This window comes from Crocuta crocuta, unplaced genomic scaffold (genome assembly GCF_008692635.1).
Source record: "Crocuta crocuta isolate KB4526 unplaced genomic scaffold, BGI_CrCroc_1.0 scaffold331, whole genome shotgun sequence".
NCBI lineage: Eukaryota > Metazoa > Chordata > Mammalia > Carnivora > Hyaenidae > Crocuta > Crocuta crocuta.
In genome coordinates, this window is record NW_027531015.1 from 1,701,438 (window position 1) to 1,726,136 (window position 24,699).

Genomic DNA, 24,699 nt, shown 5'->3' on the forward strand with positions numbered 1-24,699 from the left:
TATGAAGTATACTTGAAAAAAAATATGTATTCTCCAGTTGTTGGGTACAGTGGTCCATAAATAAATATCAGATCACAGTGATTGATAGCCTTGTTCAGATCCTCTGTACCTTTCTGGTTTGTTTTCTAGGTCTAAAATTGCTAAGAATTAAAATCTCATATTGTGATTGTGGAGTTGTCTTTTATCTATTTAATCCTATCAATTTTTACTTTATATTATTTTTAGGCTCCATCATTAGGAACATACATGTCAAGAACTATAAAAGTTCTGAGACTTTACCCTATTTAAAAGCTAACAAATTAGCCTTCCACAATTTCATGGGGACTTGGCAAAAGATATGAAATTCTTGGGTCAGAGATAGAGGTCAGTTTCTTACTCACAGATTATCATGATTTGTGTGTGTGTGCACATGTGCACATTTGTTCTCTAAAAACTAATTTCCACAGAGCCAACCACATGGGGTTCTGATGTTTATATTTTCCATGTTTATATTTCCCAGTATTTTATGTATGGTCTCAGCTACATTTTCAGGAGTTTTGGGGTTGGTTGTTTTTAATTAGAAGATGTTCATGTTTGAGTTCCCGTCTTCTTAGTTTCTACATTTACTTCTATCACACCTTTTTTTCTGGATATTTCATTCAAAATGTGCACATGCAAAAAAAAAAAAAAATTACATGGAAGGAAGAATAGTCTGGTCTCCACAACAGAAAGTAACTGGAAATTTTTGTTTATCTTATTCAAAATAAATAACTTCTTATTCAGAAGTTTAGATGAAAAAAGAAGTGCACATGTAGAAATATACTGTGTTTCACTATTTATAAGTGTCTCTTAAATCTTCAAGAAATCCCGTTTCTGATTATGTCAGCAAAAAGAGTGATTTTTTTTTTGGAGGTGGAAGGCATATACAGTTTTGTGGTGTTTCATTTCCAATGCTCTTCATTTCTTCCTGAAGATTCAGGTTTCCACCTCATGTCATTTCTGTTAAACCTGAAGAACATCATTTAGCGTTTTCTGTAGTGCAGTTTTAACGACACCAAATTTTTTCAATTTTCTTTTGTTTAAAAATGACTTCATTTTTCCTTCATTATTAAAGAATATTTTCAGGGCATCTGGATGGCTCAGTCATTTGAGGAGCCGACTCTTGATTTGGCTCAGGTTATGATCCCAGGGTCGTGGGATTGAGCCCATGTCGGACTTTGGGCTGAGTGTGGAGCCTACTTGAGATTCCCTCTCTCTCTTTCATAAAGGCTCTACCCGCCAGTTGTGTTCTCTCTCTCTAAAAAAAGATGAAGAAGAAGAAGAAAATTTTCACTGGGACTAGAATTCTAGGATGACATTTTCATTTTTTCAGCACTTTTTTTTTTTTAATTTTTTAGAGTTTATTTATTTTTGAGAGAGAGAAAGCATGAGCAGAGGAGGGGCAGAGTGGGAGACACAGAAGCCAAAATAGGCTCCAGGTTCTGAGCTGTCAGCACAGAGCCGGACAGAAGGGCTTGAACTCATGAACTGTGAGATCATGACCTGAGCCGAAATCTGAGACTTAACTGACTGAGCTACCCAGTGCCCCTCTTTCAGCACTATAAAGATACTGTTCTGCTGGTTTCTTCCCTTCCTTGTTTTGACTGAGAGTCATTGGTGATTGAAATTATCATTCCCCATATTCAGTCTAGCAGCTTTCAAGATTTTCTCTTCAGTTTTCAGCAGTTTGCTATGACATGTGTAGGTGTGGCTTTCTTTGTATTCATTTTATTTGAGATTCACTAATCTTGATTTTGTAAATGTGTTTGTTTACCAATTTGGGGAAATTTTGGCTCTTTTTTCTTCAAATATTTTTTCTGCCCCATCTTCTCTTTCTTTTCCTTCTGGTATTAAAGTAATACATACTAGACCTTTTGATGTTGACCCATGAGTTATCTTTTAACATAAATCTTACCAATTCACCTTCTACTTAAAACTTTCCAATGACTTCTCATTAAAAGTAGAATACAATCCATAGTCATTACTGTATCTTTTAAGGCATTATCAGCTGCCTATGACTATCTTTCTGACCTCATTTCCTACCTCTCTTTTCTTTATTCACTCTATCACATTATTTTTCTTCTTTCCCTGGAGCATACTAGTCATTCTTGACTTTGCACTTGATCTTCCATTTACCTTGAATGCTCTTCCTCCAGAATTTCTACAGCTGACTCCTTTGGATATTAGCATAAGTTACTTCCTCAGAGAGGCTTTCTCTCACTACCCCAACTGAAAGCTGTCTCAACCCCTTAACACACCCACATACACACATTTTAGACCTGTATCTATTTTAACAACTTTATTGAGATAGAATAAACATAAAATTCACCCATTTAAAACACACAGTTCAGTGGCTTTTAGTATATCCACAGATCTATGCAGCCATCACCACAATCAATTGTAGATAAATCTGTCTTATTCATGCTATTTCCTAGTACTAAGAACAATGTCTAGTGTATAGTGCCTGCTTAGTATGGTTTTCTGAATACATGAACTCATTAGCTCTAAGATAATTTAGGCATGAGCCTCCAATAAAATATGAGGGAAGTTCATTTGACTACTTTGAGCTCTAGAAGTATTCTTTTATTAGAGTTGTGCTATTTTAAGGACTCTCTAAAGCAGCTTAACCCATATTTTAAGAGGTATTGCAGGAAATTCCAAAAAAAAGTCTTTTGATACAATGAATACAAGTCATATTACACACTTCCCCAAAAGAGAATAGCCATCTTTTATTGACCTGACAGTTGCTGAGAAGCAGAAAGCCTAAGAAGTATTGCTCTGCTACTTTCAAAAGTATTCTGAACATGGTTTATTTGTTTGAGTCTTTAAAATAGATTATAGAATCCCTAGTACTTGTTTCATGTACCAATTATGAGTAATAGCAGGTTATTCTTAGATTCTAGATATCCCCTTTCTTTGGTACCTTTCATGTGGAATGTCAGTTCTGAGCTTGGGTTTTCTGCATTGTCTCATCCTCTTTACAGGCTTTGATGCGGCCTGGAAGAATTGATAGAATCATCTATGTGCCATTACCAGATGCATCAACAAGAAGGGAAATATTTAACCTGCAGTTTCGCTCTATGCCAATCAGTAATGACGTCGATTTGGCTGAACTCATCCTCCAAACTGATACATATTCAGGAGCAGAGGTAAGATAGTTCTTCTCAAAATACCTGGTGGCAGGAAAGCAGTGGGTTGGGGTCACTAGCAAAAAGACTGCTTGATGCCAACTGTTTTAAATAGCCATATGTTAAGAAATCTTAAAACAGTAAATGCACTGCATGACAGGTAATCACTAAATTAAATTGCATTTTGCCTGGCCTCTATTATATCTCAGTTGTTTTTACATGGTTTCTGTTGCGTCACAAAATGTAGTCTTCAGAGAATTAACACGATATAGTGGAGAGAACACTTGGTTAGAAGTATAAGTTTCTTCTTTCTGTTTTTTTTTGATACATCAGCTTCCAATCATTCACACACTTCTCTGAACTTTGATTTCTTGACCTATCAAATGGAAATGATACACAGCTTTACATATTGTTTTCTTATAGAGAGAATAAAAATGAAATTAGGATATCATGCAAAGGTTCAGAAGTACAAGATTTGGCAGAAATTGTATCATTACCATCTTTTACCATTTTGGAAAATTATGTCCATCTACTTGTATGTTAACAAAGATTCTCTCATAAAAACTTCAGAAGGGATAGTCTGCCTTTAGCTGTGAAAGTATACTCTCAGTAGGAATAGCAAGATCTCTGTGAATATGAAAATTTTAAGTATGGCAGGTAAACATTTCTTTCTCTCCTTAGTAGCTCTTTAATTAGGCCATTTTTATTTACAAAATAAAATTCCATTAACATAATTGTGCATCTTTTCTACATGCACTTCTTAAGTAAAGGACAGACTATAGTCCTTCACATAGAAATATCTTCTGAATATCACTGATAAGGATTTGTACTGGGAAATTAATATCTTTTTTAGTAAGAAATTGTAGATTTTTTTAATTCTAAGTTATTCAACAGACTGAGATTCCGCATTCTATCTACTTACTATTGTTTGTAATCTTTCTTCTGTAAATACTTAAGAGATTAGTACATAATAGATCATTAGTGGTACTCAGAGAGTATTGTAGATCAATTTTCATGCAAAGTTGGACTGAGTCTGTCATGCAGTCATAGCTAATTACAAGAACCAAAATAAATCCCAAATCTCCTCATTGTTGTGTCTCAACTATGCACTACGTATATTTGATATTTCCCCCTGTAGAGAGGAGAAATTTTCACTAGAGGTGGTAAAAAAAAAAAAAAAAAAACCATGTAGAAAGTACTTTGAGAAGCAGTTGAAGTACATTCAGTCCTAGCTGAAAAAATAATCCTTATGAGCATCTAGCTGCTGTTAACTGACTGCTCAGGTATTTCTAGAATTCAGTTCTTGATGTGAGACCAAGGGCAGCATCATGTATATATGTCCCTTTACAGGAAACAGCAAAGAAAGAAACCATAAATCTTTTGCTTGAGCTGAGGGAAATGGAAGAGCAGTTCGCAAGATATAAATGTGCCTTTCTCACTTTGAAGTAATTCAGGATAGTAACATAGAAATGCAAACAAAATCAAAGCCAATGAGGTCCATCTGGCAGAAAGGAAAAAACTCACTTGGTGCCAGGAATTATTGTACCAGCTTGCTAGGTCTTATGTAGTACATGCCTTATTGAATCTACAGTATAAGCACATTCATTTCTCATTAATTTTTATATCAGATCTTCTAACAATAGTCACAGGAAAAGTAGCAGAAAATTCTGCGTCTCCTTGAAACATTTTAAGGTCCCATAATGCTGAGGTGGGGGAAGTATATCCCACTGCAGTTCTAATTGTAATCCATATATTATTATTACAACTTCATAGGAATTTTATTCAGAGCTACATCTTAGTTCTAGAATTTTCGATGTGGGCAAGACAGATTTGTTTCATATTGTTTGTTTTGGGTTTGTTTGGTTTTTTTTTTTTGGTCTGATTATTTAGGCACTTCACACAGGTACCCTATTGTTTGAAGAGAACAATTATGTTCTTAAAAGTCTTAAAGTTAATAAATAAGAAATCTAAGATAGATAACATTTAGCTTCAAATCAAAGTTCCCATCTTTCCCCCCACCTCTTTCCATCAGAATGAAAATAATGCTGCAATATTGAAAGCCAAAATTCATTTTGCTTTTTTTAGTTTTTAGCAGTAAGACAAATTCAAGCTGGAAACTCAGTCACCTGACTCGTATAGACCCAGTGCTGTACCACTGATACAACTCATTTGTTTCCTCCTCAGGCCAAGGCCGTATCCTTCAGCACAGAACCTAATACATAATACGTATTCATCAAACATTTAATAAACAGAAAAAGAAAAGAGATTTAAAAAATTATACTTAGGAAGAATAGACTTCCCTTTGTTACCATAAGGAGAGCCCCCTAACTTTGTTAGGCTGCTACAGGCGCTGCTTTTTCAGATTTGAGAGTATCTCATTGGCCACTTTTGGTATCAAATGAAAATGGCGATAAATTGTCTGCTTAAGAGAGTAGTATCATCAATATCATATAATTAGTATATTATCTGTATTATATATTAATTTTACACTGTACACGATTAGCTGTATATACAAGAATTTGGCCAGGTGAACCAGAGATGAGGAAACTGCTCACACCAGTGTCTGTCTTTTAGAAACATAAGATGTTTAACTGTGGTGAGTTTTTGTTTTTTGTTTTTTGCTTTTTTTATTAAAAAGCTGTTGTTGAGGGGCGCCTGGGTAGCTTAGTCGGTTAAGCGTCCGACTTTCGCTTAGGTCATGATCTCGCGGTTCGTGGGTTCGAGCCCTGCGTCGGGCTCTGTGCTGACTGCCAGCTCAGAGCCTGGAGCCTATTTCAGAGTCTGTGTCTCCCTCTGTCTCTCTGACCCTCCCCTGCTCACGCTATCTCTCTTTCCCTCTCTCTCCTAGAAATAAATAAAAATATTAAAAAAAAAAAAAAGCTGTTGTTGAGAAGGGTGCCTGCCTGGGTCAGTCAGTAGGGCATGTGACTCTTGATCTCAGTGTTGTGAGTTCAAGCCCCACATTGGGCATAGAACTTACTTTAAGAAATAAATAAATGACACCCCAAAAAAGGCTGTAGAGAGTGACTGGAGATGATACAGGTACTTTTAATGACTGGGTTGGAACGAAGTTACTTTTTAAAAAATGTTTTCTTTTCACCGACCAAGTGTTTTATTTTGCCGAGTCAACATTGTTTCCTAACAGCTTATACAGGCTTAGTGTTTCAAATGGCTTCTCATACCCTTCTGAGTTACTCCATTTTCCCTCTCTGGAGAGAGGGTATACAGAGAACTGAAACATTTCTTTAATTCTCAGAAGAGTCCCAACAGTAAGTTTGTTGTCAGCTAGATGGAGAATATGGGAACACTGGGGAACAGCCTTTCCAGAGAGGCCGAAGCGGGTAGTAGCGTCTTCAGCCATCCTGCGCCTTCTACTCCCCGGTGGCCAGAACCTCATTGTCTTTGGCTTCTTGGCTGTAGCTTCCAGTTAATGGAAAAACATGTTGCCATTTAAAAGCAGATGGGAATTCAGTTCAGGAGGAAGTAATAAGTCTTTTTTGGTTATAGCTATTGTTTTCTTCTGCTTTGATTTTTGTTTTTTAAGTTATTTGTAGCAGATTCCACCTCGTTTTTTCATTTGTCTTTTATCCAATTATCTTACTTTAGGAAAACTTTTATCTTACCCAGCCAACAGGAAATCAAAAGTCACAAATATATGCACATGAAAGGCATAACTGGGCCCGCTACCCATGTGCCATGTGCATAGGAACGGAGGTGACAAGTAAGATACGTAATTTCCTCTCTGTACAGGAATTTGCTGATATAGGCCAACAACTAGTATCTGTAAAATTAGATTTGAATGTTCACTTGCTTTTGGATGTTAATCTCCTTTCAGTGATTATATCTCATTAAGTGAAATTGAAAATATGCCTAAGGGCCAGGTAGCAGTTATCCATTTCATAAGTAATATAGGCAATTCTAACATTTATTTTATATATCAAGATTTGAGGATTCACCTTCCAAGAGAGGCAGTAAAGGGAAAACAAAAAAAGAATTTTACTGTTGCTTTGGAGTAGACTTTTAATAGAATTGTTTTCTTTCAGGGTGGTTATAGGCAAGTTATTTAACCTCTTAGAATCTCAGTTTTCTCATTTAAAATATCTAAGTGACTGAACTTATTTGTTTTTTTTTTAATTTTTTTAATGTTTTTATTTATTTTTGAGAGAGAGAGAGAGAGAGAGAGCGCACAACCAGGGGGAGGGGCAGAGAGAGGGCAGAGAAACAGAATCTGAAGCAGGCTCTAGGCTCTGAGTGGTCATCAGAGAGCTCAAGGTGGGGCTCAAACCATGAACTGCAAGATCATGACCTGAGCCATAGTTGGATACCTACCTAACCTAACCGACTGAGCCACCCAGGCACCCTGTTTTCTTTCTTTTTTTTTTTTTTGTAGAGAAAGAAAAGACAGAGCATGAGCAGGGGAGGGGCAGAGAGAGATGGAGACACAGAATCCAAAGCAGACTCCCAAGCGCTGACCTGTAAGCACAGAGCCCAACTTAGGGCTTGAACTCATGAGCTGTGAGATCATGGCCTGAGTTGAAGTCAGCTACTTAACAGACTGAGCCACCAGGCATCCCAATGACTGAAATTGTCTCAAGGGTTAAATGAAGTAACAAATATAAAAGCACCAAGAAACAATGTGTGACACATAAAGAGTGCTTCATAAATGTTACTTCCCTTCATTCTGTCTTCCTCTTATTTGTTCAGTATTTATATTTACCACTGAAGTATTAGATGATATTGCTATAAGGTGGTAATGTTTTGCATTCCCTCAATAACCAGATAACGTTATCTGAAAGCTAAATTATAAATGAGTTGCTTCTTGCTCTTTCCTTCAAAATATAATGTATGCTTAGCCTGGTGATTTTCAGGGTAATATGAACCTAGTGCTAGAAAGTCTTGTTAAAGCAATTTGTTAGAGTTAAATATATTCCACACTAAGTTTTTAAGAAGCTTTAACTCCATATAAATTTAATCTTTTTATCCTTGTTTGACTAAAATAATTGTCTTGCCCTGAGTTTTGTTTTGTAGTCTTTGCCCTTCTGGGTCTAGTAGCTCAATGTCTTCATGCCAGCTTGACATTGAAAGTTACCTCCCAGTTTAACTCATTTATTCAAGAAGGTTCTAGTCACCATGCTTAAGCTATTACAGCTAATAAAGGAAGAGCCTTAAATTAATTTTCTATCTTGTTGACGAACATTCCTTCTGACATTCTCTCTCTTTTCTCCAACACAATGAAAACAGGAAGAAAAAAAAAAAAAAAAAAAGGAAGTCTCTTGCAACAGTTTTTTTCAAACTAAAAACCAGGATCAGTGTGTTTGAATTTGGCATCGATTGACTCTCTGTAACAATACATCTGAGATAGTAATAAACGAACACCTTTTAGCCGGTCTCAGGCTAAAAGAGAGAGCAGCACTGTCCCTGTCCCCAAAGTGAAGCAGAGAGCCACGGTACTTAGCAACCGCCCGTACACCATCTGTAACCTACTTGTGCTGCCTAATCAGAAGCTGCCCTCTGAAAACATACTGCTCTACCCGACTAGTCTACTGCTCTTAAGATCCTTGTTATCTCTCTACCCCTTCTTATGCATTTACCCTAAAATTCTATACCCAGAATTTCAAAATACTCTTTCTTACACACCCTACTGAAATCACTGCTTTGTTATGAAAACATCATAGCCACCCCAACAGAAATGACTTCTCTTTTTGAATTCCTTTACACTGATTCCTGTTTCCCTTATTTAGTTCTTTGCACATTTTTCCCTGTAGTTATTTTATTATGAACAGCCCCATCATCTCCCCCAAACTAAGATTCTCTACAGCAGAAACGAGGTTTTTTACTTCTTGGAGTCCAGCAAAAGCAACCAGTATCTCATAGTCAGTGGATGTTAATGTTGGATGAATCACAAATTTATGTGTTAAATCTGTCATTTCACCAACAAAAAAATGTCAGTTTTAACATTCACTTAAAGCGGAATTTTCTAGTTTTAAATATCCTTTTGTATATATTATCAATTTGAGAATCTTAACCCTAATGGGAACAGTGCTATAAGAAAATTAGAGCCAAGCAAAACCAGTGGATTTGTCTGAAGTCCCACAGCAAATAAGTGACAAACCCAGGACCAGAAACCAAATCTTTCAACTCCTCCTAAAAGACTCTTCATGGGGCGCCTGGGGGGCTTAGTCGGTTAAGCGTCCGACTTTCGCTTAGGTCATGATCTCGCGGTTCGTGGGTTCGAGCCCCGCGTCGGGCTCTGTGCTGACTGCCAGCTCAGAGCCTGGAGCCTGTTTCAGTCTGTGACTCCCTCTCTCTCTGACCCTCCCCTGCTCACGCTGTCTCTCTCTCTCTCTCCTAGAAATAAATAAAAAATATTAAAAATAAATAAATAAATAAAAAATAAAAGACTCTTAATGATTTCTTCATTCCTCTGAATCATCTAAAGAGTCTTTGAAAGTGTTTCATTATTTCCTTTGACATATCTGGGTCTTTGGTAAAGGCTTGCCTGGCTCTTATGGACAGTGAGTGAGTGAACTAAACAGCAGATGTGAAATACCTTTACATTTCTTTTTTTTTTTTTTTTATGTTTTTTTTATTTATNCCTTTACATTTCTATATGTACTTACCTTATATGTGATTATTTTTAGTTACCTTGTCATCTTCCCAAATAAGTATAAGCTACTTGAAGTTATATTTTCCTTTATTTGTTTACTGTATTTTTCAGATATTGAGAATAAGACCTGCTGTTTTGAGGGAAAAACATGAACAACTAAGTTCCATATAATCTGTTCATGTGGCATGATCTAATGATACGCAGAATACTGTGGGAGAAAGAACAGGGTGTGACTCACATTAGCGGGGATTGAACAAAGGAATAGTTGATCTGAGCGTTAATGGGTGAATAGGAGTTCCATAAGTAGAGTGGGCCTTGGGAGAGAGCATTCCTACCTGAAAAAAATGCAGAGATGCATAAAAGAACATGGTTTAGGAGCGCCTGAGTGGCTCCTACTGACTCGTGATCTCAGCTCAGGTCTTGATCTCAGGGTCATGAGTTTAAGCCCCACATTGGGCTCCAAGCGGATGTGAAGCCTACTGAAAAAAAAGAAAAGAATATGGTATGTTCTAGATTTGGTTAAAGGTTGAAATATGACTAGAAGAGTCTGCCTATAGAAGTAGTAGGTTATAAAGCAAGAAAAGTAGGTAAGACAATGTGAAGGACCTTGAATATCATCTGAACTGGCTTTTCTTCTTGAAGCATTGGAGAACCATTGAAAAAGTTAGTGAGAAATGTCATCAAATTTGTGTTATCAAAAGATTGGTGGCATTTTGTGTCCAAAGCCACCATTAAGTAGCCTACCCAGGCACCATTATGTGAATTTAAAAAAGATGTTCCTTGGTCCCACCTGGTGACAGCTACCTTTCAGAGCAAAAGGCTTGTCAAGCAGAGCATAAGCTTTCATAAAGTCTGTATTTCAGTCCTTATCCCTGCCCCCTGCCCCCAAGCTGGTCATCCTTGTATGGACACAACCTTCACATCTCTAAAAGCTGTCTCATTTTTGGCTTATCCACTTTTAAATATCCCTCAGAGTGCCCAGCACAGTAGCTCATATAAAGCTGATATGTAGTCATTGAATTCACATGTCTTGTGAATGGGGTAAATTATGAGAATTTGTTATTTATTGTCGATTATGGGAGGAGATGGGAATATTAAAGATGTCTTTACGCAGTGTCTTTTTGGATGTGAGAGTGATCTGGCTGTGACATCTGTCACCCCATTGATTGTTAAAGGTTGATTCAGCTGACCTGGCTGGCTGGGCTGGTGTCCTGTTCCTCCCTCATGGCTCCATGTGCATACCACCCAAAGCTATGTGCACAGTTGAAGAGGACCATTCTTTGGTGGAGGGTATACAGGTAGCCGCACAATCCTGCCAGAACATCTAGACAGGCTCTCAAGGACCATTTGTAGCAGAATGTAGGGTAGTCTTAAGACTCGAGACACATCCAAATAAGGCACTGCACGTGGCGGTCTGCCTTGCTTTAGAATAACAACAACAAAGATGTCTTTTGTGCAGTGATAAACCAGCCATGAGGTGCAGCTGGTATGAATGGCCAAAATGTTGAAAGTCAGGTGTATTAGTTATGCCCTCTGAGCCATCTTATCACATAATATTGAATGTAAGCTCCTAGGCCCAGCACCTTATCTCCACAGCTCTTTTCAGTTGCTAAAATGTGCCTACTCTTGCAAATGAATTGATAGAATCTTTAGAGCAATATCAGCTTATACTGAAAGCAGATATTCAGGCTATAACTTTTAAGTTAGCCCACCACCCCTATTCTTTCCTTTTCCCCACAATTTTACAATCTACATACTAACTGAAGAAGTTCCATAAAAGCCAAGACCTAGACTTTAATCCTATCTTGGCCATGTATTACCATATTAGTTTGGCCAAATCAGTTCATCTCTAGAACTCAGTTTTCATATTTTAACAGGAGAGGTGGGAACATGGTCCTTACTTGTGTTAAAAATCTATGTGGTTATATACCTGTCATAGATTAAGTTAGTTGTATAAGGAATCTCTTAGGGATTGAATTTCCAGGGGTATATAGCATGGTTTTGTTCCTTTACAGTGCTTCTGGAAACCTGGGATCTTAGCGTCTTAGTCAATGTCTCTAAATATTTGCTACTGTGACCTAGAGATCCTAATCATAGTACCAGAGGAATAGTAACATTAAAAGATTGACACTGCATAGATTTCAGGATTTAATAAAATTCTCCTTAGCAATTTTCCACTGGATGGAAATAAAAGTTTCACCTGCTTAGAGATTCGCAGTGATTTTTTTTTTCCTGAAAACATTGGTTTCTCTGCATTTCAACTTCCTTAAGAACAGCTAGGCAAGTTTGGTATCTATGATTCTGGAGGCATTATGAGAAAAAGTGTTGTAAAATGGAAACAAGCGCCAGCCCACCTTTTCCCGAAACTCTTTATTAAGAATGCTAGTGAATGTTACAAAGTTATAATGTTTATTTTAACATACAGTTTTCTAAAATGTCCAGTGTATGGAGATGTAAACATCTTCTGTATCTCTGAAGTTTAGCTTCTACTCAAATTGGCAATACAAGAACCTTAATTTAGCTTACCTGAAGGCTATTTTATATTTTAGATAGGATATTTACACCAAAGCAAATCATTTTCCAGAACACCTTGTGCTGCCATACCTGTATTACTGACTCCTTGCCAGATGTTTAAAGCTGCTGTCAGCTTAACAAGAAGCATTAGTCAGAAAGGAAATGGACTTTGTTGAATGAGAGGCTGGCTAGCAACAAACTTAATAGAGCATTTTATAACCAAATACTGAAACCCCTTTATAAGGAAGCAGTATATCAAGGCAACCAATTAGTCAAGACCTTATGATCTAGTCCCCAAACACTGGTCCTGGCTAAATCTGTAACTATGAAGAATTATGCAGGCCAACAGTAATGCTGATTTAAGCATTTTAACCTTCTGCCTTGTTGCTCTTCCAGATTCTCAGACTCTATTAACACATGCTGGCTCCCCATTATTTTTGCACATTTAATCCATGCTTCTTCATCTTCAGAAGAGCGATAAAATTTGGGGGGTTCTATGAACTTGAGAGGAATACAATTTTTAAAAGTTGTATAAAACATGATATTAATTCTGTATTTATAGATTCTGATAGAGTTGGATATTTTTGTTTGGTTATTTGAAGTGATAGAAGGTTAATGTCTAATAATTCTAATTATTCTATATATGAAAAGAGTGCCACAAATATATGTGAAAAACATTTACCAAGAATATTTTAAACTATGCAGAGCTGCATTTTAGTTAAGCAAATGGGTTATGGAATGAGAAAGATCTAAATTCAAATGTCTAATATTTCCTAACTGTGATCAGTTTTCTTATACATAAATAAGGATAATAAAAATCTCTGCTTCGTAGATCTATTGTCCAGAATAGATTAAATAATTCCTGTAAGTTACTTATCCTTGTCAGTAACAACAGGTGCCCTATAAGTCATTTTCATTATATTTTTTAAAATCAGCGAACTCAATCTAAGTGATCTTTAACATAAAAAAATACAGTCTGCTTATTTTTTATATTTCATTGCCTTAGATTTTATGAACACTCAAATGAGTGTTTCATATGTATGTCATATATTTAGTATTAATAGTGTGTTCTTCAAATTATATTTCATTGTTACATGCAGTATTTATTTCAGCTAGTTCATAAACATTGTTATCCCCATTTTTATTTTTTTCTTGTTAAAGATGTATACTGTTTTTACTCTCAAGTGTGTAAAGCTAATGTCCTTACAAACTGCTTATGTAATATCCCTGCATCAGCATATTCTTCAAGGTAATCCTGGTTACTAGCATACAACTTAATTTTTACTTTTTTTTAACATAAATTTTGATGATTGAAAAAAGAGAACCTAGCAACTTAAGAAAGTTGAAGGTTTCTGTTTCTACTAGAATAATCACTTAGGAAATAAGCATACCTAATTATTGTGCCCTTTTATTTAGGTTACGTTTAAACCCAGGTATTTAGGAAAAGCCCCGAAATCTAACACTAATGACAAAAGCACTACATGTCGTTTGCTGTATGATGGTGACATAGGGATGTTCTCATTCTTCATCCCCAAATGACAGTAATTCTGAGTTCTCAAAGATGTCATTCTATTAAAATGTTATTAAAACTCTCTAAAATGGTTGTTCAGAGCTGCAGCTCAGTCATTAAATTGTACTTAAATAGAACCTTCATCACGTTTTGGAAATTTAACAACAATCTAACCTTTCCTTAAACTAGAAAGAAAAGTAGCATTATTGAAGTCTTCAGAGCTCTCTGTTTTGTTTTGCTTATGTTTTGAACCTCCAAATGTTATTGCTGGTGTTCTTTAACAATAGTTAACTCTTTTTTTTTTTTTTTTTGGCTCTTAAAATCTGGAAAATGGATTTTTTTTGCTTTTATATTTGTAGGAAGGTTTCCTTATTCAAGACATTATGTATAATGCATATGCCATATTTACCATTGTGGAAGTTTCAAGTTATAAACTATTTCTCCTTTACTTCAGAATTTTAAAAAAAAATTCACTTAAACTGTTTCTGGCATTAGAACAAGACATTCTTTCAGTAGTAGCAAAAGTAGCCCCTTGGCATATTTTTTATTCACTTCAAAAGAATCCTTAAGGACTGGTTTTATATTTAAAACCAAGAGTTGTATTTAGTTTACCTAGCTTTAACTTCTTGCCAGAATCCTTAAAATTATAGAAGGTCAAACAGATACTCTCAGATATAGAAATAGTAGTCCCCAGCATTTCGTATGTTGTTGTTGTTGTTGTGGTTGTTGTTGTTGTGTGCCATAAGCCTGTGCCAGAACTGGAGGTTGGGGGGAAATAATTTAATTCTAAAAGTTGTCAATTCAAAATGAAATTTCTTGTTATACCACTGAGTTGGTCATAATTGACATGAAATATTCGTACATGCACAGGTTCACAAAAGTGGTCTGATTGTTCATTAATGGCTTCCTTATAGTTTAATAAAAGACACTTATGCTATGACTTCATCTGTCATTCACTTATGAAATTAATATTGTACATCTGCTTTGTGCCACACATCAAAACCCTCCTGCCATGTCTATTCTACTTTAATTTTAAACTCTATGGGATATTTTCATGGGTAGATTAGTACCTTCAGTGCTTTTAATTAATGCATTTTAAAAAATTTTTTAATGTTTATTTTTGAGAAACAGACAGAGTGTGAGCAGGGGTGGTTCAAAGAGGGAGGGAGACACAGAATCCAAGCAGGCTCCAGGCTCTGAACTGTCAGCACAGAGCCCAATGCGGGGCTGGAACTCACAGACCACGAGATCATGACCTGAGCAAAAGTCGGACACTTAACCGACTGAGCCACCCAGCCGCCCCTAAAGTATGCATTTTTTCCAAAATATCAGTTTACAAAGTTTTAGGGAATTATGTAAAGTAAGTTACATTAATATTTTCATTCATTTTGTACTTGTATATAAAACTAGAAATCAATAATTGAATTTTAGGGACATAAAATAAGTAAGGACAAGACTTGGTTGATATTCTACATTTTAAATTATGTAAAAATTAAGACACATTGAAGTTCAACTTTAACATTACCTAGCTTAGTATAAAATCTGGTTTAATGTGGACATAATTTGGATCCTACCCCAAGTGGTTTTTTGTAGTTAGTTCCAAGAGACCTCATTATAATAATTTTTTCCATAATAATATAACATTAAAATAGAATATAACTATGTTCTGCATTTAAAAAAAATTAGTGTTTATTTATTATTGCGAGACAGAGAGATATAGAGCATGAGCAGGGGAGAGACAGAGAGCAGGAGATACAGAATCTGAAGCAGTTCCAGGCTCTGAGCTGTCAGCACAGAACGAGACACGGGGCTCGAACTCACAGACAGCGAGATCATGACCTGAGCTGAAGTCAGACACTTAACTGACTGAACCCCCCAGGTACCCCGACTATGTTCTGTATTATTTTGAACTTTTATTTTTGATATTCAAGTAGTGATACATCCTAAGGACCTCCAACGGTCCTAAACATAACTACATAGATATTTGAAGAATCAGTTGACCTGCTCCCTGAACAACCTTTATCCATAAAGCTATGTTTAAATATAGCTCTTTATATAAACTGAGCATGTTCTATAAGCTAACCATTCATGAAGGTAGTATGTTCTCCTCTTTGATAGCCAGTACTTTTGGTGATCAATGTATAATTCATGTTTATAGTCATATAATAGACAAAATGTAGAATAAAGCAAAAGAGAAATTGCTTCCATTTTATGTGCTTCACAGAAAAAGCCATAGCTTTGGAGGCAAGAGGGAGATGACAGTGCCTAATAAGTTTCAAGTTTTCTTTCCTTTTTTCCTAATGGCAATTGCTTACAATTTTTAAGTAGTCTACAGTAGAATGAATTCTGTTTCCACAAAATTCATATGTCAAAGCCGTAACCCTTGATGTGATTATATTTATAGGTAGAGCTTATAAGGAGGTAATTAGTATTAAATAACTCACAAGTGTGGGGCCCTAATAAGACCTCCTGTATGGATGGAAGAAAGACCATGTGAAGATACAATGAGAAGGTAGGTCTCTGCAAGAGAGGAAGAGCGCCCTCACCAAGAATTTACCATGTAGGCCCCTGACCTTGGACTTATAGCCTCCAGATGTGATTGCAAATAAATTTCTTCTACCATCCAATCTTTAGTATTTTGTTATTGCAGCCCAAACAGGCTGAGTCCATTTTAGTTATCTTTATAGCACTGGTCATGTTATTCTTTGAGGTTCTTTCTTTGTAACTAATAAAAATGATTTCTATGAACTTATAACCATTAATTTCCTCCTGAATTCTCTCTGAGAATCAGATGATTATAGGCAATTCCTAGTTTACCAAAAGTTTATTGTAAGTGCCTTTTGAGAATTCAGAATATACTTATTTCTAGAAGCAGTGCTTCTAAGATGGGATAGTTTCCCACGGTAGTCCTCCAAAATGTATTTCACCACTAGTATAAGTAATCTGAAAGTTGCAAACAAGTTATAGCTCCCAGAAGCAGGGCATGCATTATTAGAGTCAACCAAAGGAAAAAGGGAGATTTTGTTTTCTTTTTTAGACACAGAGCGAGTCTCATGCAAGATTAGATTAGACAAAGTTTGTCTTCACTTTTCACCTTCACCCTCCAATTTTTTTGTCTCCCCCCTCCGCCCCAGTATCCTCTAGACCTGCTTTTCTAAGTGTTTTTTTTGTTTTGTTTTGTTTTTTTGACAGTCCCAATCAATGGTCTCAGAAAACCATCTGATTGAATCAAATCACTGTAAGGCCAAATAATCAGTATTACTTCCAGGGCATCTGCATCTTTTAAAAATTTTACTCTCCCAAATAAGCCTCTACCTGGTTATTTTCCAGTTATATAAAAGCAAGTGAATAAAAAAATTCCAGTGTATTCTAATCTGCTTTCTGTAACTTTTCTTGCTCTTAACTCTCTTACCTACTCTCTTCTGCTGACTTTCAAGATACTTAAAGGGCTCAAGTTTCCTTGTAAAAAGGGTTTATTCCACACCAACAATTTTTACATTAAAAAAAAACCTCCAATGAACATAAATAAAAGTGTTTACAATTTGTTGAAAGTACTTTCCAATCCTTTCTGTTGTATGCAATTACATTTTTACATGGTTATAATCAAATTGCATAATACGTTTTATGGACTCTATGGTATTAGTCTAACCTCATCTTAAACACTGCTATTATGTTTTACTGAGCCTTACTAGGGAACTTTCAGGTAGAAGTTAAAAGGAAGGTAATGGTAATAGAAGATCCTGTAGTAAGTGATTTTATAATTGGGAAATCCTTATATTTTAGAGGATAGTTTAAAACATTGTCTCTGAAAGCATTAGGGTTCTTTAGAGTTATCTCAGGGTTAGAATAGAAACACAGAAGGGGAAGGATCCTAGAGCCCCTCACCTGGGCTTCAGTTGGGGGAGCTCAATTTTAATCTGTAAGATTTTGTTTGATAACAAGGATTTGTTCCTAAAAGAATTTTGGTATGAAGGCCCCAGTTTAAGACGAAATTCATAGTTAAAAATGTAGAAAATTGGGTTTTCCACACAAGCATCAAAAAGAGAGCTGAGATAAAGAATAAAATTAATAATTACTGCCTTTTGTAAGAAGCTTTACTTTATTAAACATTTTTATATAAAATTTTTGGAAATATATTCTGTGTAGAAGTAATCAGTTAAAGGACTTCTAAAGAGAGGCGACCCAGTGGCTCAGTCGGTTAAGCGTCCGACTTTGTCTCAGGTAATGATGTCTCAGTTCATGAGTTTGAGCCCTGTGTTGGGCTCTGTGCTGACAGCTCTGAGCCTGGAGCCTACTTCTGATTCTGTGTCCCTCTCTCTCTGCCCCTCCCCCACTCATTCTCTCCCTCCTTCTCCCTACTCTCTCTCTCTGTCTCTCTCTCTCAAAAATAAATAAAACATTTTTAATTTTTTTTCAATGTATTATTTTTATTTTTGAGAGACAGAGAGAGACAGAGTGTGAGCACAGGAGGGGCAGAGAGAGACACACACACACACACACACACACACAGAATCTTAAAGCAGACCCCAGGCTTTGAGCTTTCAGCACAGAGCCTCATGCAGGGCTGGAACTCACGAACTGTGAGAGCATGACCTGAACCAAAGTCAGATGCTTAACTGACCCACCCAGGCACCCCTAAATAAAACACTTTTAAAAGTTTTTAAAAAAAGAACTTCTATGGAAAAATATATTTATAAATATTTTATCACCAATCCTTCAACAAGACCCCTAAAACTAGGCTATATATGCTTAAAACCATATTTCTGTAGTATTTGTATAAAAATTCTGAAAAGTAGTATTTTCTATTATCAAAAAATCAATTGGTTTTCTTTTTCTTTTTCAGTGATACAAGTTATGAATGGGAATCTCATCTCCAAACATTTATCTCACTAGAAAAATTAGGAATGTTTCTCCTACCTTCCTAAAAGACATGCTTTGAGTAGCTAGAATTATCTCTTAAATGTCATTTTTAATAATATGTATATGATTTATTAATAGATTAGTTTGGGCAATTTTGGGCTTACAGAAAAATGAGTGGAAGGGGTGCCTGAGTGGTTCAGTTGGTTAAGCATCCAACTCTTGATTTTAGCTCAGGTCGTAATCTCATGGTTCATAAGTTCGAGCCACACATCCTCGGGATTTTTTCTCTCTCTGCCTCTCTTTCTGCCCCTCCCCTACACGTGTGTGTGCTCTCCCTCACTCTTTCTCTAAAATAAAAGAAAGAAAAGAAAAATAAGTGGAAGATACAGAGTTCCTACTTACTCTCTCATCTCCTCCTTCCACTTTCCCCTATTATTAATCTCTTGGATTATTGTGATATATTTGCTAAAATTGTTGACCCAATATTGATAAATTGATACATATATATATATTTAATGTTTTCTTTATTTTTGAGAGAGAGACAGAGCATGAATAGGGGAGGGGCAAAGAGAGAAGGAGACAGAATCCAAAGAAGGCTCCAGGCTCTGAGCTGTCAGCACAGATCCTGACACGGGGCTCAAACTCATGAACTGCAAGATCATGACCTGAGCCAGTCAGTTGCTTAACTGACTGAGCCACCCAGGTGCCCCAGTATATTATTATTATCATTATTATTATTATTAACTAAAGTCCACAGCTTACATTAGGGTTCATTCTTGATGATGTAGTTTTTACAGATTTCGACAAATGTGTAATGACATTTGTACCCACCATTATTATATCATATAGAATAATTTCGCTGCTCTAAAAATCCCCTGTGCTTCACCTATTCATCCCTACCTCCCTCATCCCAAACACCTGATCTTTTTACTGTCTATGTAGGTTAGCCTTTTCCAGAATGAAATACTACTGGAATCTTCTTTCACATGTTTCCTTCATGTCTTTTTATGGGTTGATAGCTCATTTCTTTTTACTATTGAATCATATTTCATTGTCTGCATGTAATATAGTTTATTTATCCATTCACTGACTGAAGAGCATCTTGGTTGCCTACAAGTTTGGGTGATAAAGCTGCTATAACCATGATGTGCAAGTTTTTTTGTGGACTTATGATTTTATTTTATTTTTTAAATTGTTTTTAAATTTCTCATTTTGAGAGAGAAACAGAGAGAACGAATGTGGAAGGGGCAGAGAGAGAGGGAAAGAAAGAATTCCAGGTGGGCTCTGCACTGTCAGCACAGTCCCGCGTGTGGCACTCAAACTAACAAACTGCAAGTTAATGACCTTAGCTGAGACCAAGAGTTGGATGCTTAACTGACTGAGCCACCCAGGTGTCCCTGGACTTAAGATTTTAACCCTTTGGGGTAAATACTTAGGAGTGTGATTGCAGGATCATATGGTAAGAATATGTTTACTTTTATAAGAAACTGACAAACTGTGTTCCAATGTGGCTGTTCTGTTTTGCATTGTCATCAACAGTGAATGAAAGTTCTTATTGCTGTGTATCCTCATCAGCATTTGATATTGTCAGTATCTTAGTTCATAGGCATTTTAATACATGTGTAGTGGTATCTCATTGTTAATTTGCAATTCCATAATGATATATGATGTTTAGCATATTTTCATATGCTTATTTGCTGCCTGTATATCTTCTTTGGTAAACTGTCTATTCAGATCTTTTGTCTATTCAGGTCTCTTCTTATTTGAATTTTAAGAGTTCTTTGTATATTTTAGATGCCACTCCTTTATTACATTTGTATTTTCTAAAAATTTTGTCCTAGTCTGTGGCTTACTTTTTCACTCCCATATCTTTCATAGAGCAGAAGTTTTTTTTAATTTTAATATTTATTGTTGAGAGAGAAACAGAGCATGAGTGGGAGGGAGGCAGAGAGAGAGGGAAACATAGAATCCAAAGCAGGCTCCAGGCTCTGAGCTGTCAGCACAGAGCCCAATGCAGGGCTCAAACTTCCAAACCATGAATTCATGACCTGAGCCAAAGTCAGATGCTTAACTGACTGAGCCACCCAGGTGCCCCAGAAACTTTTTTATTTCAATGAATTACCAATTTTTTCTTTCAAAATATATTTTATAATGGATTAAATGTATTATTTCCAGAAAAAGAGGTCTATTTGGAATCACTTTATGCTTTATAAATGTTTATGGATAAAAAAATCACCATAATTTGCTCCCTAGTTTATTTTTGTCCTCATTTTGTAGCTGTGGTGATTTATAGCTTTTAACGGCAAGGGAGAATTATTCCCTCAAAGAACTCTTAACCATGGAAAAAACCATTCTCTTTTCTTTTGAACATTATGCTTCTGTATTTGAATCAGATATTCTGCCTGCATGAATAGAAAAACAGTCGCCTTAGAAACTGGGACTCCCTACTCAACGGGAGTAGTTTTAACTTAGGCACATGCAGTATTTTATACGTAGGTCACACACTATACAATGGCAGTACTATACAGCGTGTTTTAAAACACAGAAGTGTACTAGGCAATGACAGATGATGAGGGGGACATTTTAAATGAAGTACATTATAGGAAGTTTTTACATTTTTTAAGATTTCTGTGATTCAAAAACCTTGTCACATCACATATTGACAGTGATATAATATATCTTCATTCTCTACTTCTGCTAAGTCACTTTGTGATCTCAAACAAGTCTTACTTTCTTTGTATTTCTATGTCTTTATGCTGAATGAAATAATTCTCAAGAGCCTATCTTTACATATCTTTTTGACTCTTTGCACTACTACTATTTTTAAGGAGTATTAGAGCTAATGTTAGGGGAAATTGTCTGTAGAAAATACAAATATTGCCCACATTATAAACTGGTAAGAGAAATTTAAAGCAAGTAATTTTTGGGGGCGCCTGGGTGGCTTAGTCGGTTAAGCATCCGTCTTTCGCTTGGGTCATGATCTCGCGTTGGTGGGTTCGAGCCCCATGTCAGGCTCTGTGCTGACTGCCAGCTCAGAGCCTGGAGCCTGTTTCGGAGTCTGTGATTCCCTCTCTCTCTGACCCTCCCCTGCTCACGCTGTCTCTCTCTCTCTCCTAGAAATAAATAAAAACAAACAAACAAAAAAGCAAGTAATTTTTTTCACATATGGTATTTTCTAATTTTTTAATCTTATTCAAAAGATAATTGAGGATTTTTAAATGATAACAATTTGCTGACATGTCTCTTGGACATATATCTATTTGGAATATACCCCAGTAAGTACAGAGAAGCAAAACATGGTCATCCTTTGGTAATGCTATACATATTAGAAAAGCTTATAGCATAACACTTATAGACTATGATTCTTTCTACTTGCTCTTATGAAGAAAGCAGAGGGAAGGCAGATTTAAAAACTGAGGAACCATTACTAAGTGACATCCACGTTACATCGAAATACTGCCCTAAAATGTTGGGATTCTTTTGGCCTAATGTTTTCATGCCCTACTTTGTTCTTTATTTGATTTTAGCTAGAACAATATTCTCAATGTTTTTGTTATTAGAACTCAAGTTCACCTAGTAGTTATATGCAGTGGGTCAACTGTCACCTCTTATGGAACCCTAAGTTACTGTCTCAGTAAACCGAGGGCAGATTTGTATCAACAGTACTCCTATACCTGGCTATCTGAAGTATTTTCCAATGTCTTAATAAGAGTTTGCTTTGCTCCTCTTTAAACAATGTGTGTTTTAAATCCTGAATCTTCCAAGTAAGCTAAATCATTAAAAAAAATTCTAGAAGAGATTCATAAGTCATCAAAATGACAAAAAATTCAAAAATCTGTCCATAAAACTTTATAGTTTGTGAGGAAAGTTTGGAACTTCAGACATGTGCTTTAGACTTTGAAGACACTGTCCATCTTTAGACTTTCTCATCTCTCAATAAGAAATTCTGCCCCTCTTACTAATTAACTTATTCTGAGCCCACCAAGACCCATTTTTTTCCCCAAAAGTTTTTTTCTGGGCTGACAGCATCATTATTATGAAAATATCTGGGACTAGGAAGGAAGAAAACAGCAAAGAACCAAAGTCTGCTGAGAATAACTCCAAAGATCTGGAGTGACGGGGTGCATGGTTGGTTCATTTTCTCTTCCTGTTTCAGTAACTGACACATTATCTTTTACAACCCTTGTTCGTAAAATTTTTCTGTAGGCGAATTGTATGATTAATATGAGATTAAAAAGGAATGAAATTAGATGAATGAACAGTAGTTGAGACCATACTCTTAAGGAAGAAAGGACTTATAAAGACAAAGATTTGAAACAGTCTTTATATTTTTAAAAAATGAATTAGTATGAAAATTAAAATTGCTTTTTTAAAAAATTGTCTCAGATAAAATCAAATACTACAGTTAATCTGAAGATTGCTGTTTCTAAATGAGTATCAGTGTATCCCTTTATTTATTTGGCAATCCCTTTTTGGTGACACACTTAAAAAAATACCTTAACAAAATATATAGTAAACTAATACAGAGCAATGTAAGGTAACTTTTCATGTTACACTGATTTAACTTTACCTGTATTTTGTGGAGTGTTCTGTTACCACAGCACATGTATGCATATTTAGGTCCACTCAGGTCATAAACAGATTATAGAAATTAAAACTTCAAACTTAGCTGAAACCAAATTATCTTTCATATCTTGTTAAGTTTCCCAAAATTAACAAAGCTACCTTATAAGAGTCGTAGAGTAAACTAGTGCCTTTTATTACACTGCTAAAAATGCCCATTGAATAGGTGAGGCCCTGCATGTTTCAACAACTCCAGAGAATGAAAGCCTGGCAGGAGAACTAAATACACAGTTACATGTTGAGTGGCAGTAACAGACAAGCTGTCATTTGGAACTTAATACAGACAGTAAACATTCACCTTTGTTTTTCTGCTCTCTCTTCCCTGCTTTCCTCTTTTTTTTTTTTTTCTGCTTTATTGAGGTATAGTTGACAACATTGTAAGATACTTAAAATGTACAGTATGATGGTTTGATATATATTGTAAAAGGAGACTCCCTCTTCAAGTTAATTAACATATCCATCACCTCACATATTTACTTTTTTTGTGTATATGTGCGAAAATTTAGCTTCTACTCTCTTGGCAAATTTCAGTTATACAGTAGTGTCATCAACTCTAGTCATCATGTTATATATATTACATCTTCAGACCTTTTATAAATCTTATTACTGAAAGTTTGTACCCTTTTACTAACTTCTTTTGATTTCTCAAATTCTCCATTCCCAGGCAACCACTTTTCTACTCTCTATTTCTAAATCCAACTTACCTTTTATTTATTATATATTTTTAGACTCTACATACAAGTGATACCATGCAATATTTGTCTTTCTCTGACATATTTCACTTAGCATTATGCCCCCTATGTTCATCTGTGATGTTGGAAATGGCAGGATTTCCTTTTCTAAGGCTATATAATACTCCATTGTGTGAATGTGTCTGTATTTACACAGATACACCACATATATTTATCTATTCATCTGTCAATGGACACTTAGGTTGTTTTTATACCTTGGCCATCATAATTAATGCTACAGTGAACAGGGGAGTACAGATATCTTTTCAGGATGCTTTCATTTTCTTTGGATATGTACCCAGAAGTGGGATTTATGGATTATAAGGTAGTTCTGTTTTTAATTTTTTGAGAAACCTTCATATTGTTTTCCATGATGCTGTACCAGTTGACATTCCCACCAGCAATATACAAGGGTTCCCTTTTCTCCACATCTCCGCCAGCATTTGCTATTTCTTGTCTTTTTGATATTAACTGTCCTAATAGGTATGACATAACGTCTCATTGTTCAGTTGACGTTTCCTGGATTAATGATGTTGAGTACCTTTTAATTTACTTGTTGACTGTATGAATTCTTTGGAAAAGTGTCTATTCAGGTCCTTTGCCCATTTTTTAAATTGAGTTATTTGGGTTGGGTTTTTTTTTTTTTTTTTGACTTATGTGAGTACCATGTATATTTTGGATATTAACCCCTTTTTGGAAATATGGTTT

General features: G+C 35.8%; 1 protein-coding gene across 1 annotated transcript in view; it reads left to right on the top strand.

Annotated features, from left to right (window-relative positions):
- AFG2A (AAA ATPase AFG2A) overlaps positions 1-24,699 on the top strand; it is a 325,989-nt gene that overhangs the window by 250,034 nt on the left and 51,256 nt on the right. The window contains exon 15 of the mRNA XM_077770901.1: positions 3,003-3,167. Within this exon, the coding sequence (XP_077627027.1) occupies positions 3,003-3,167 (165 nt within the window). The remainder of the gene's footprint in view (positions 1-3,002; positions 3,168-24,699) is intronic.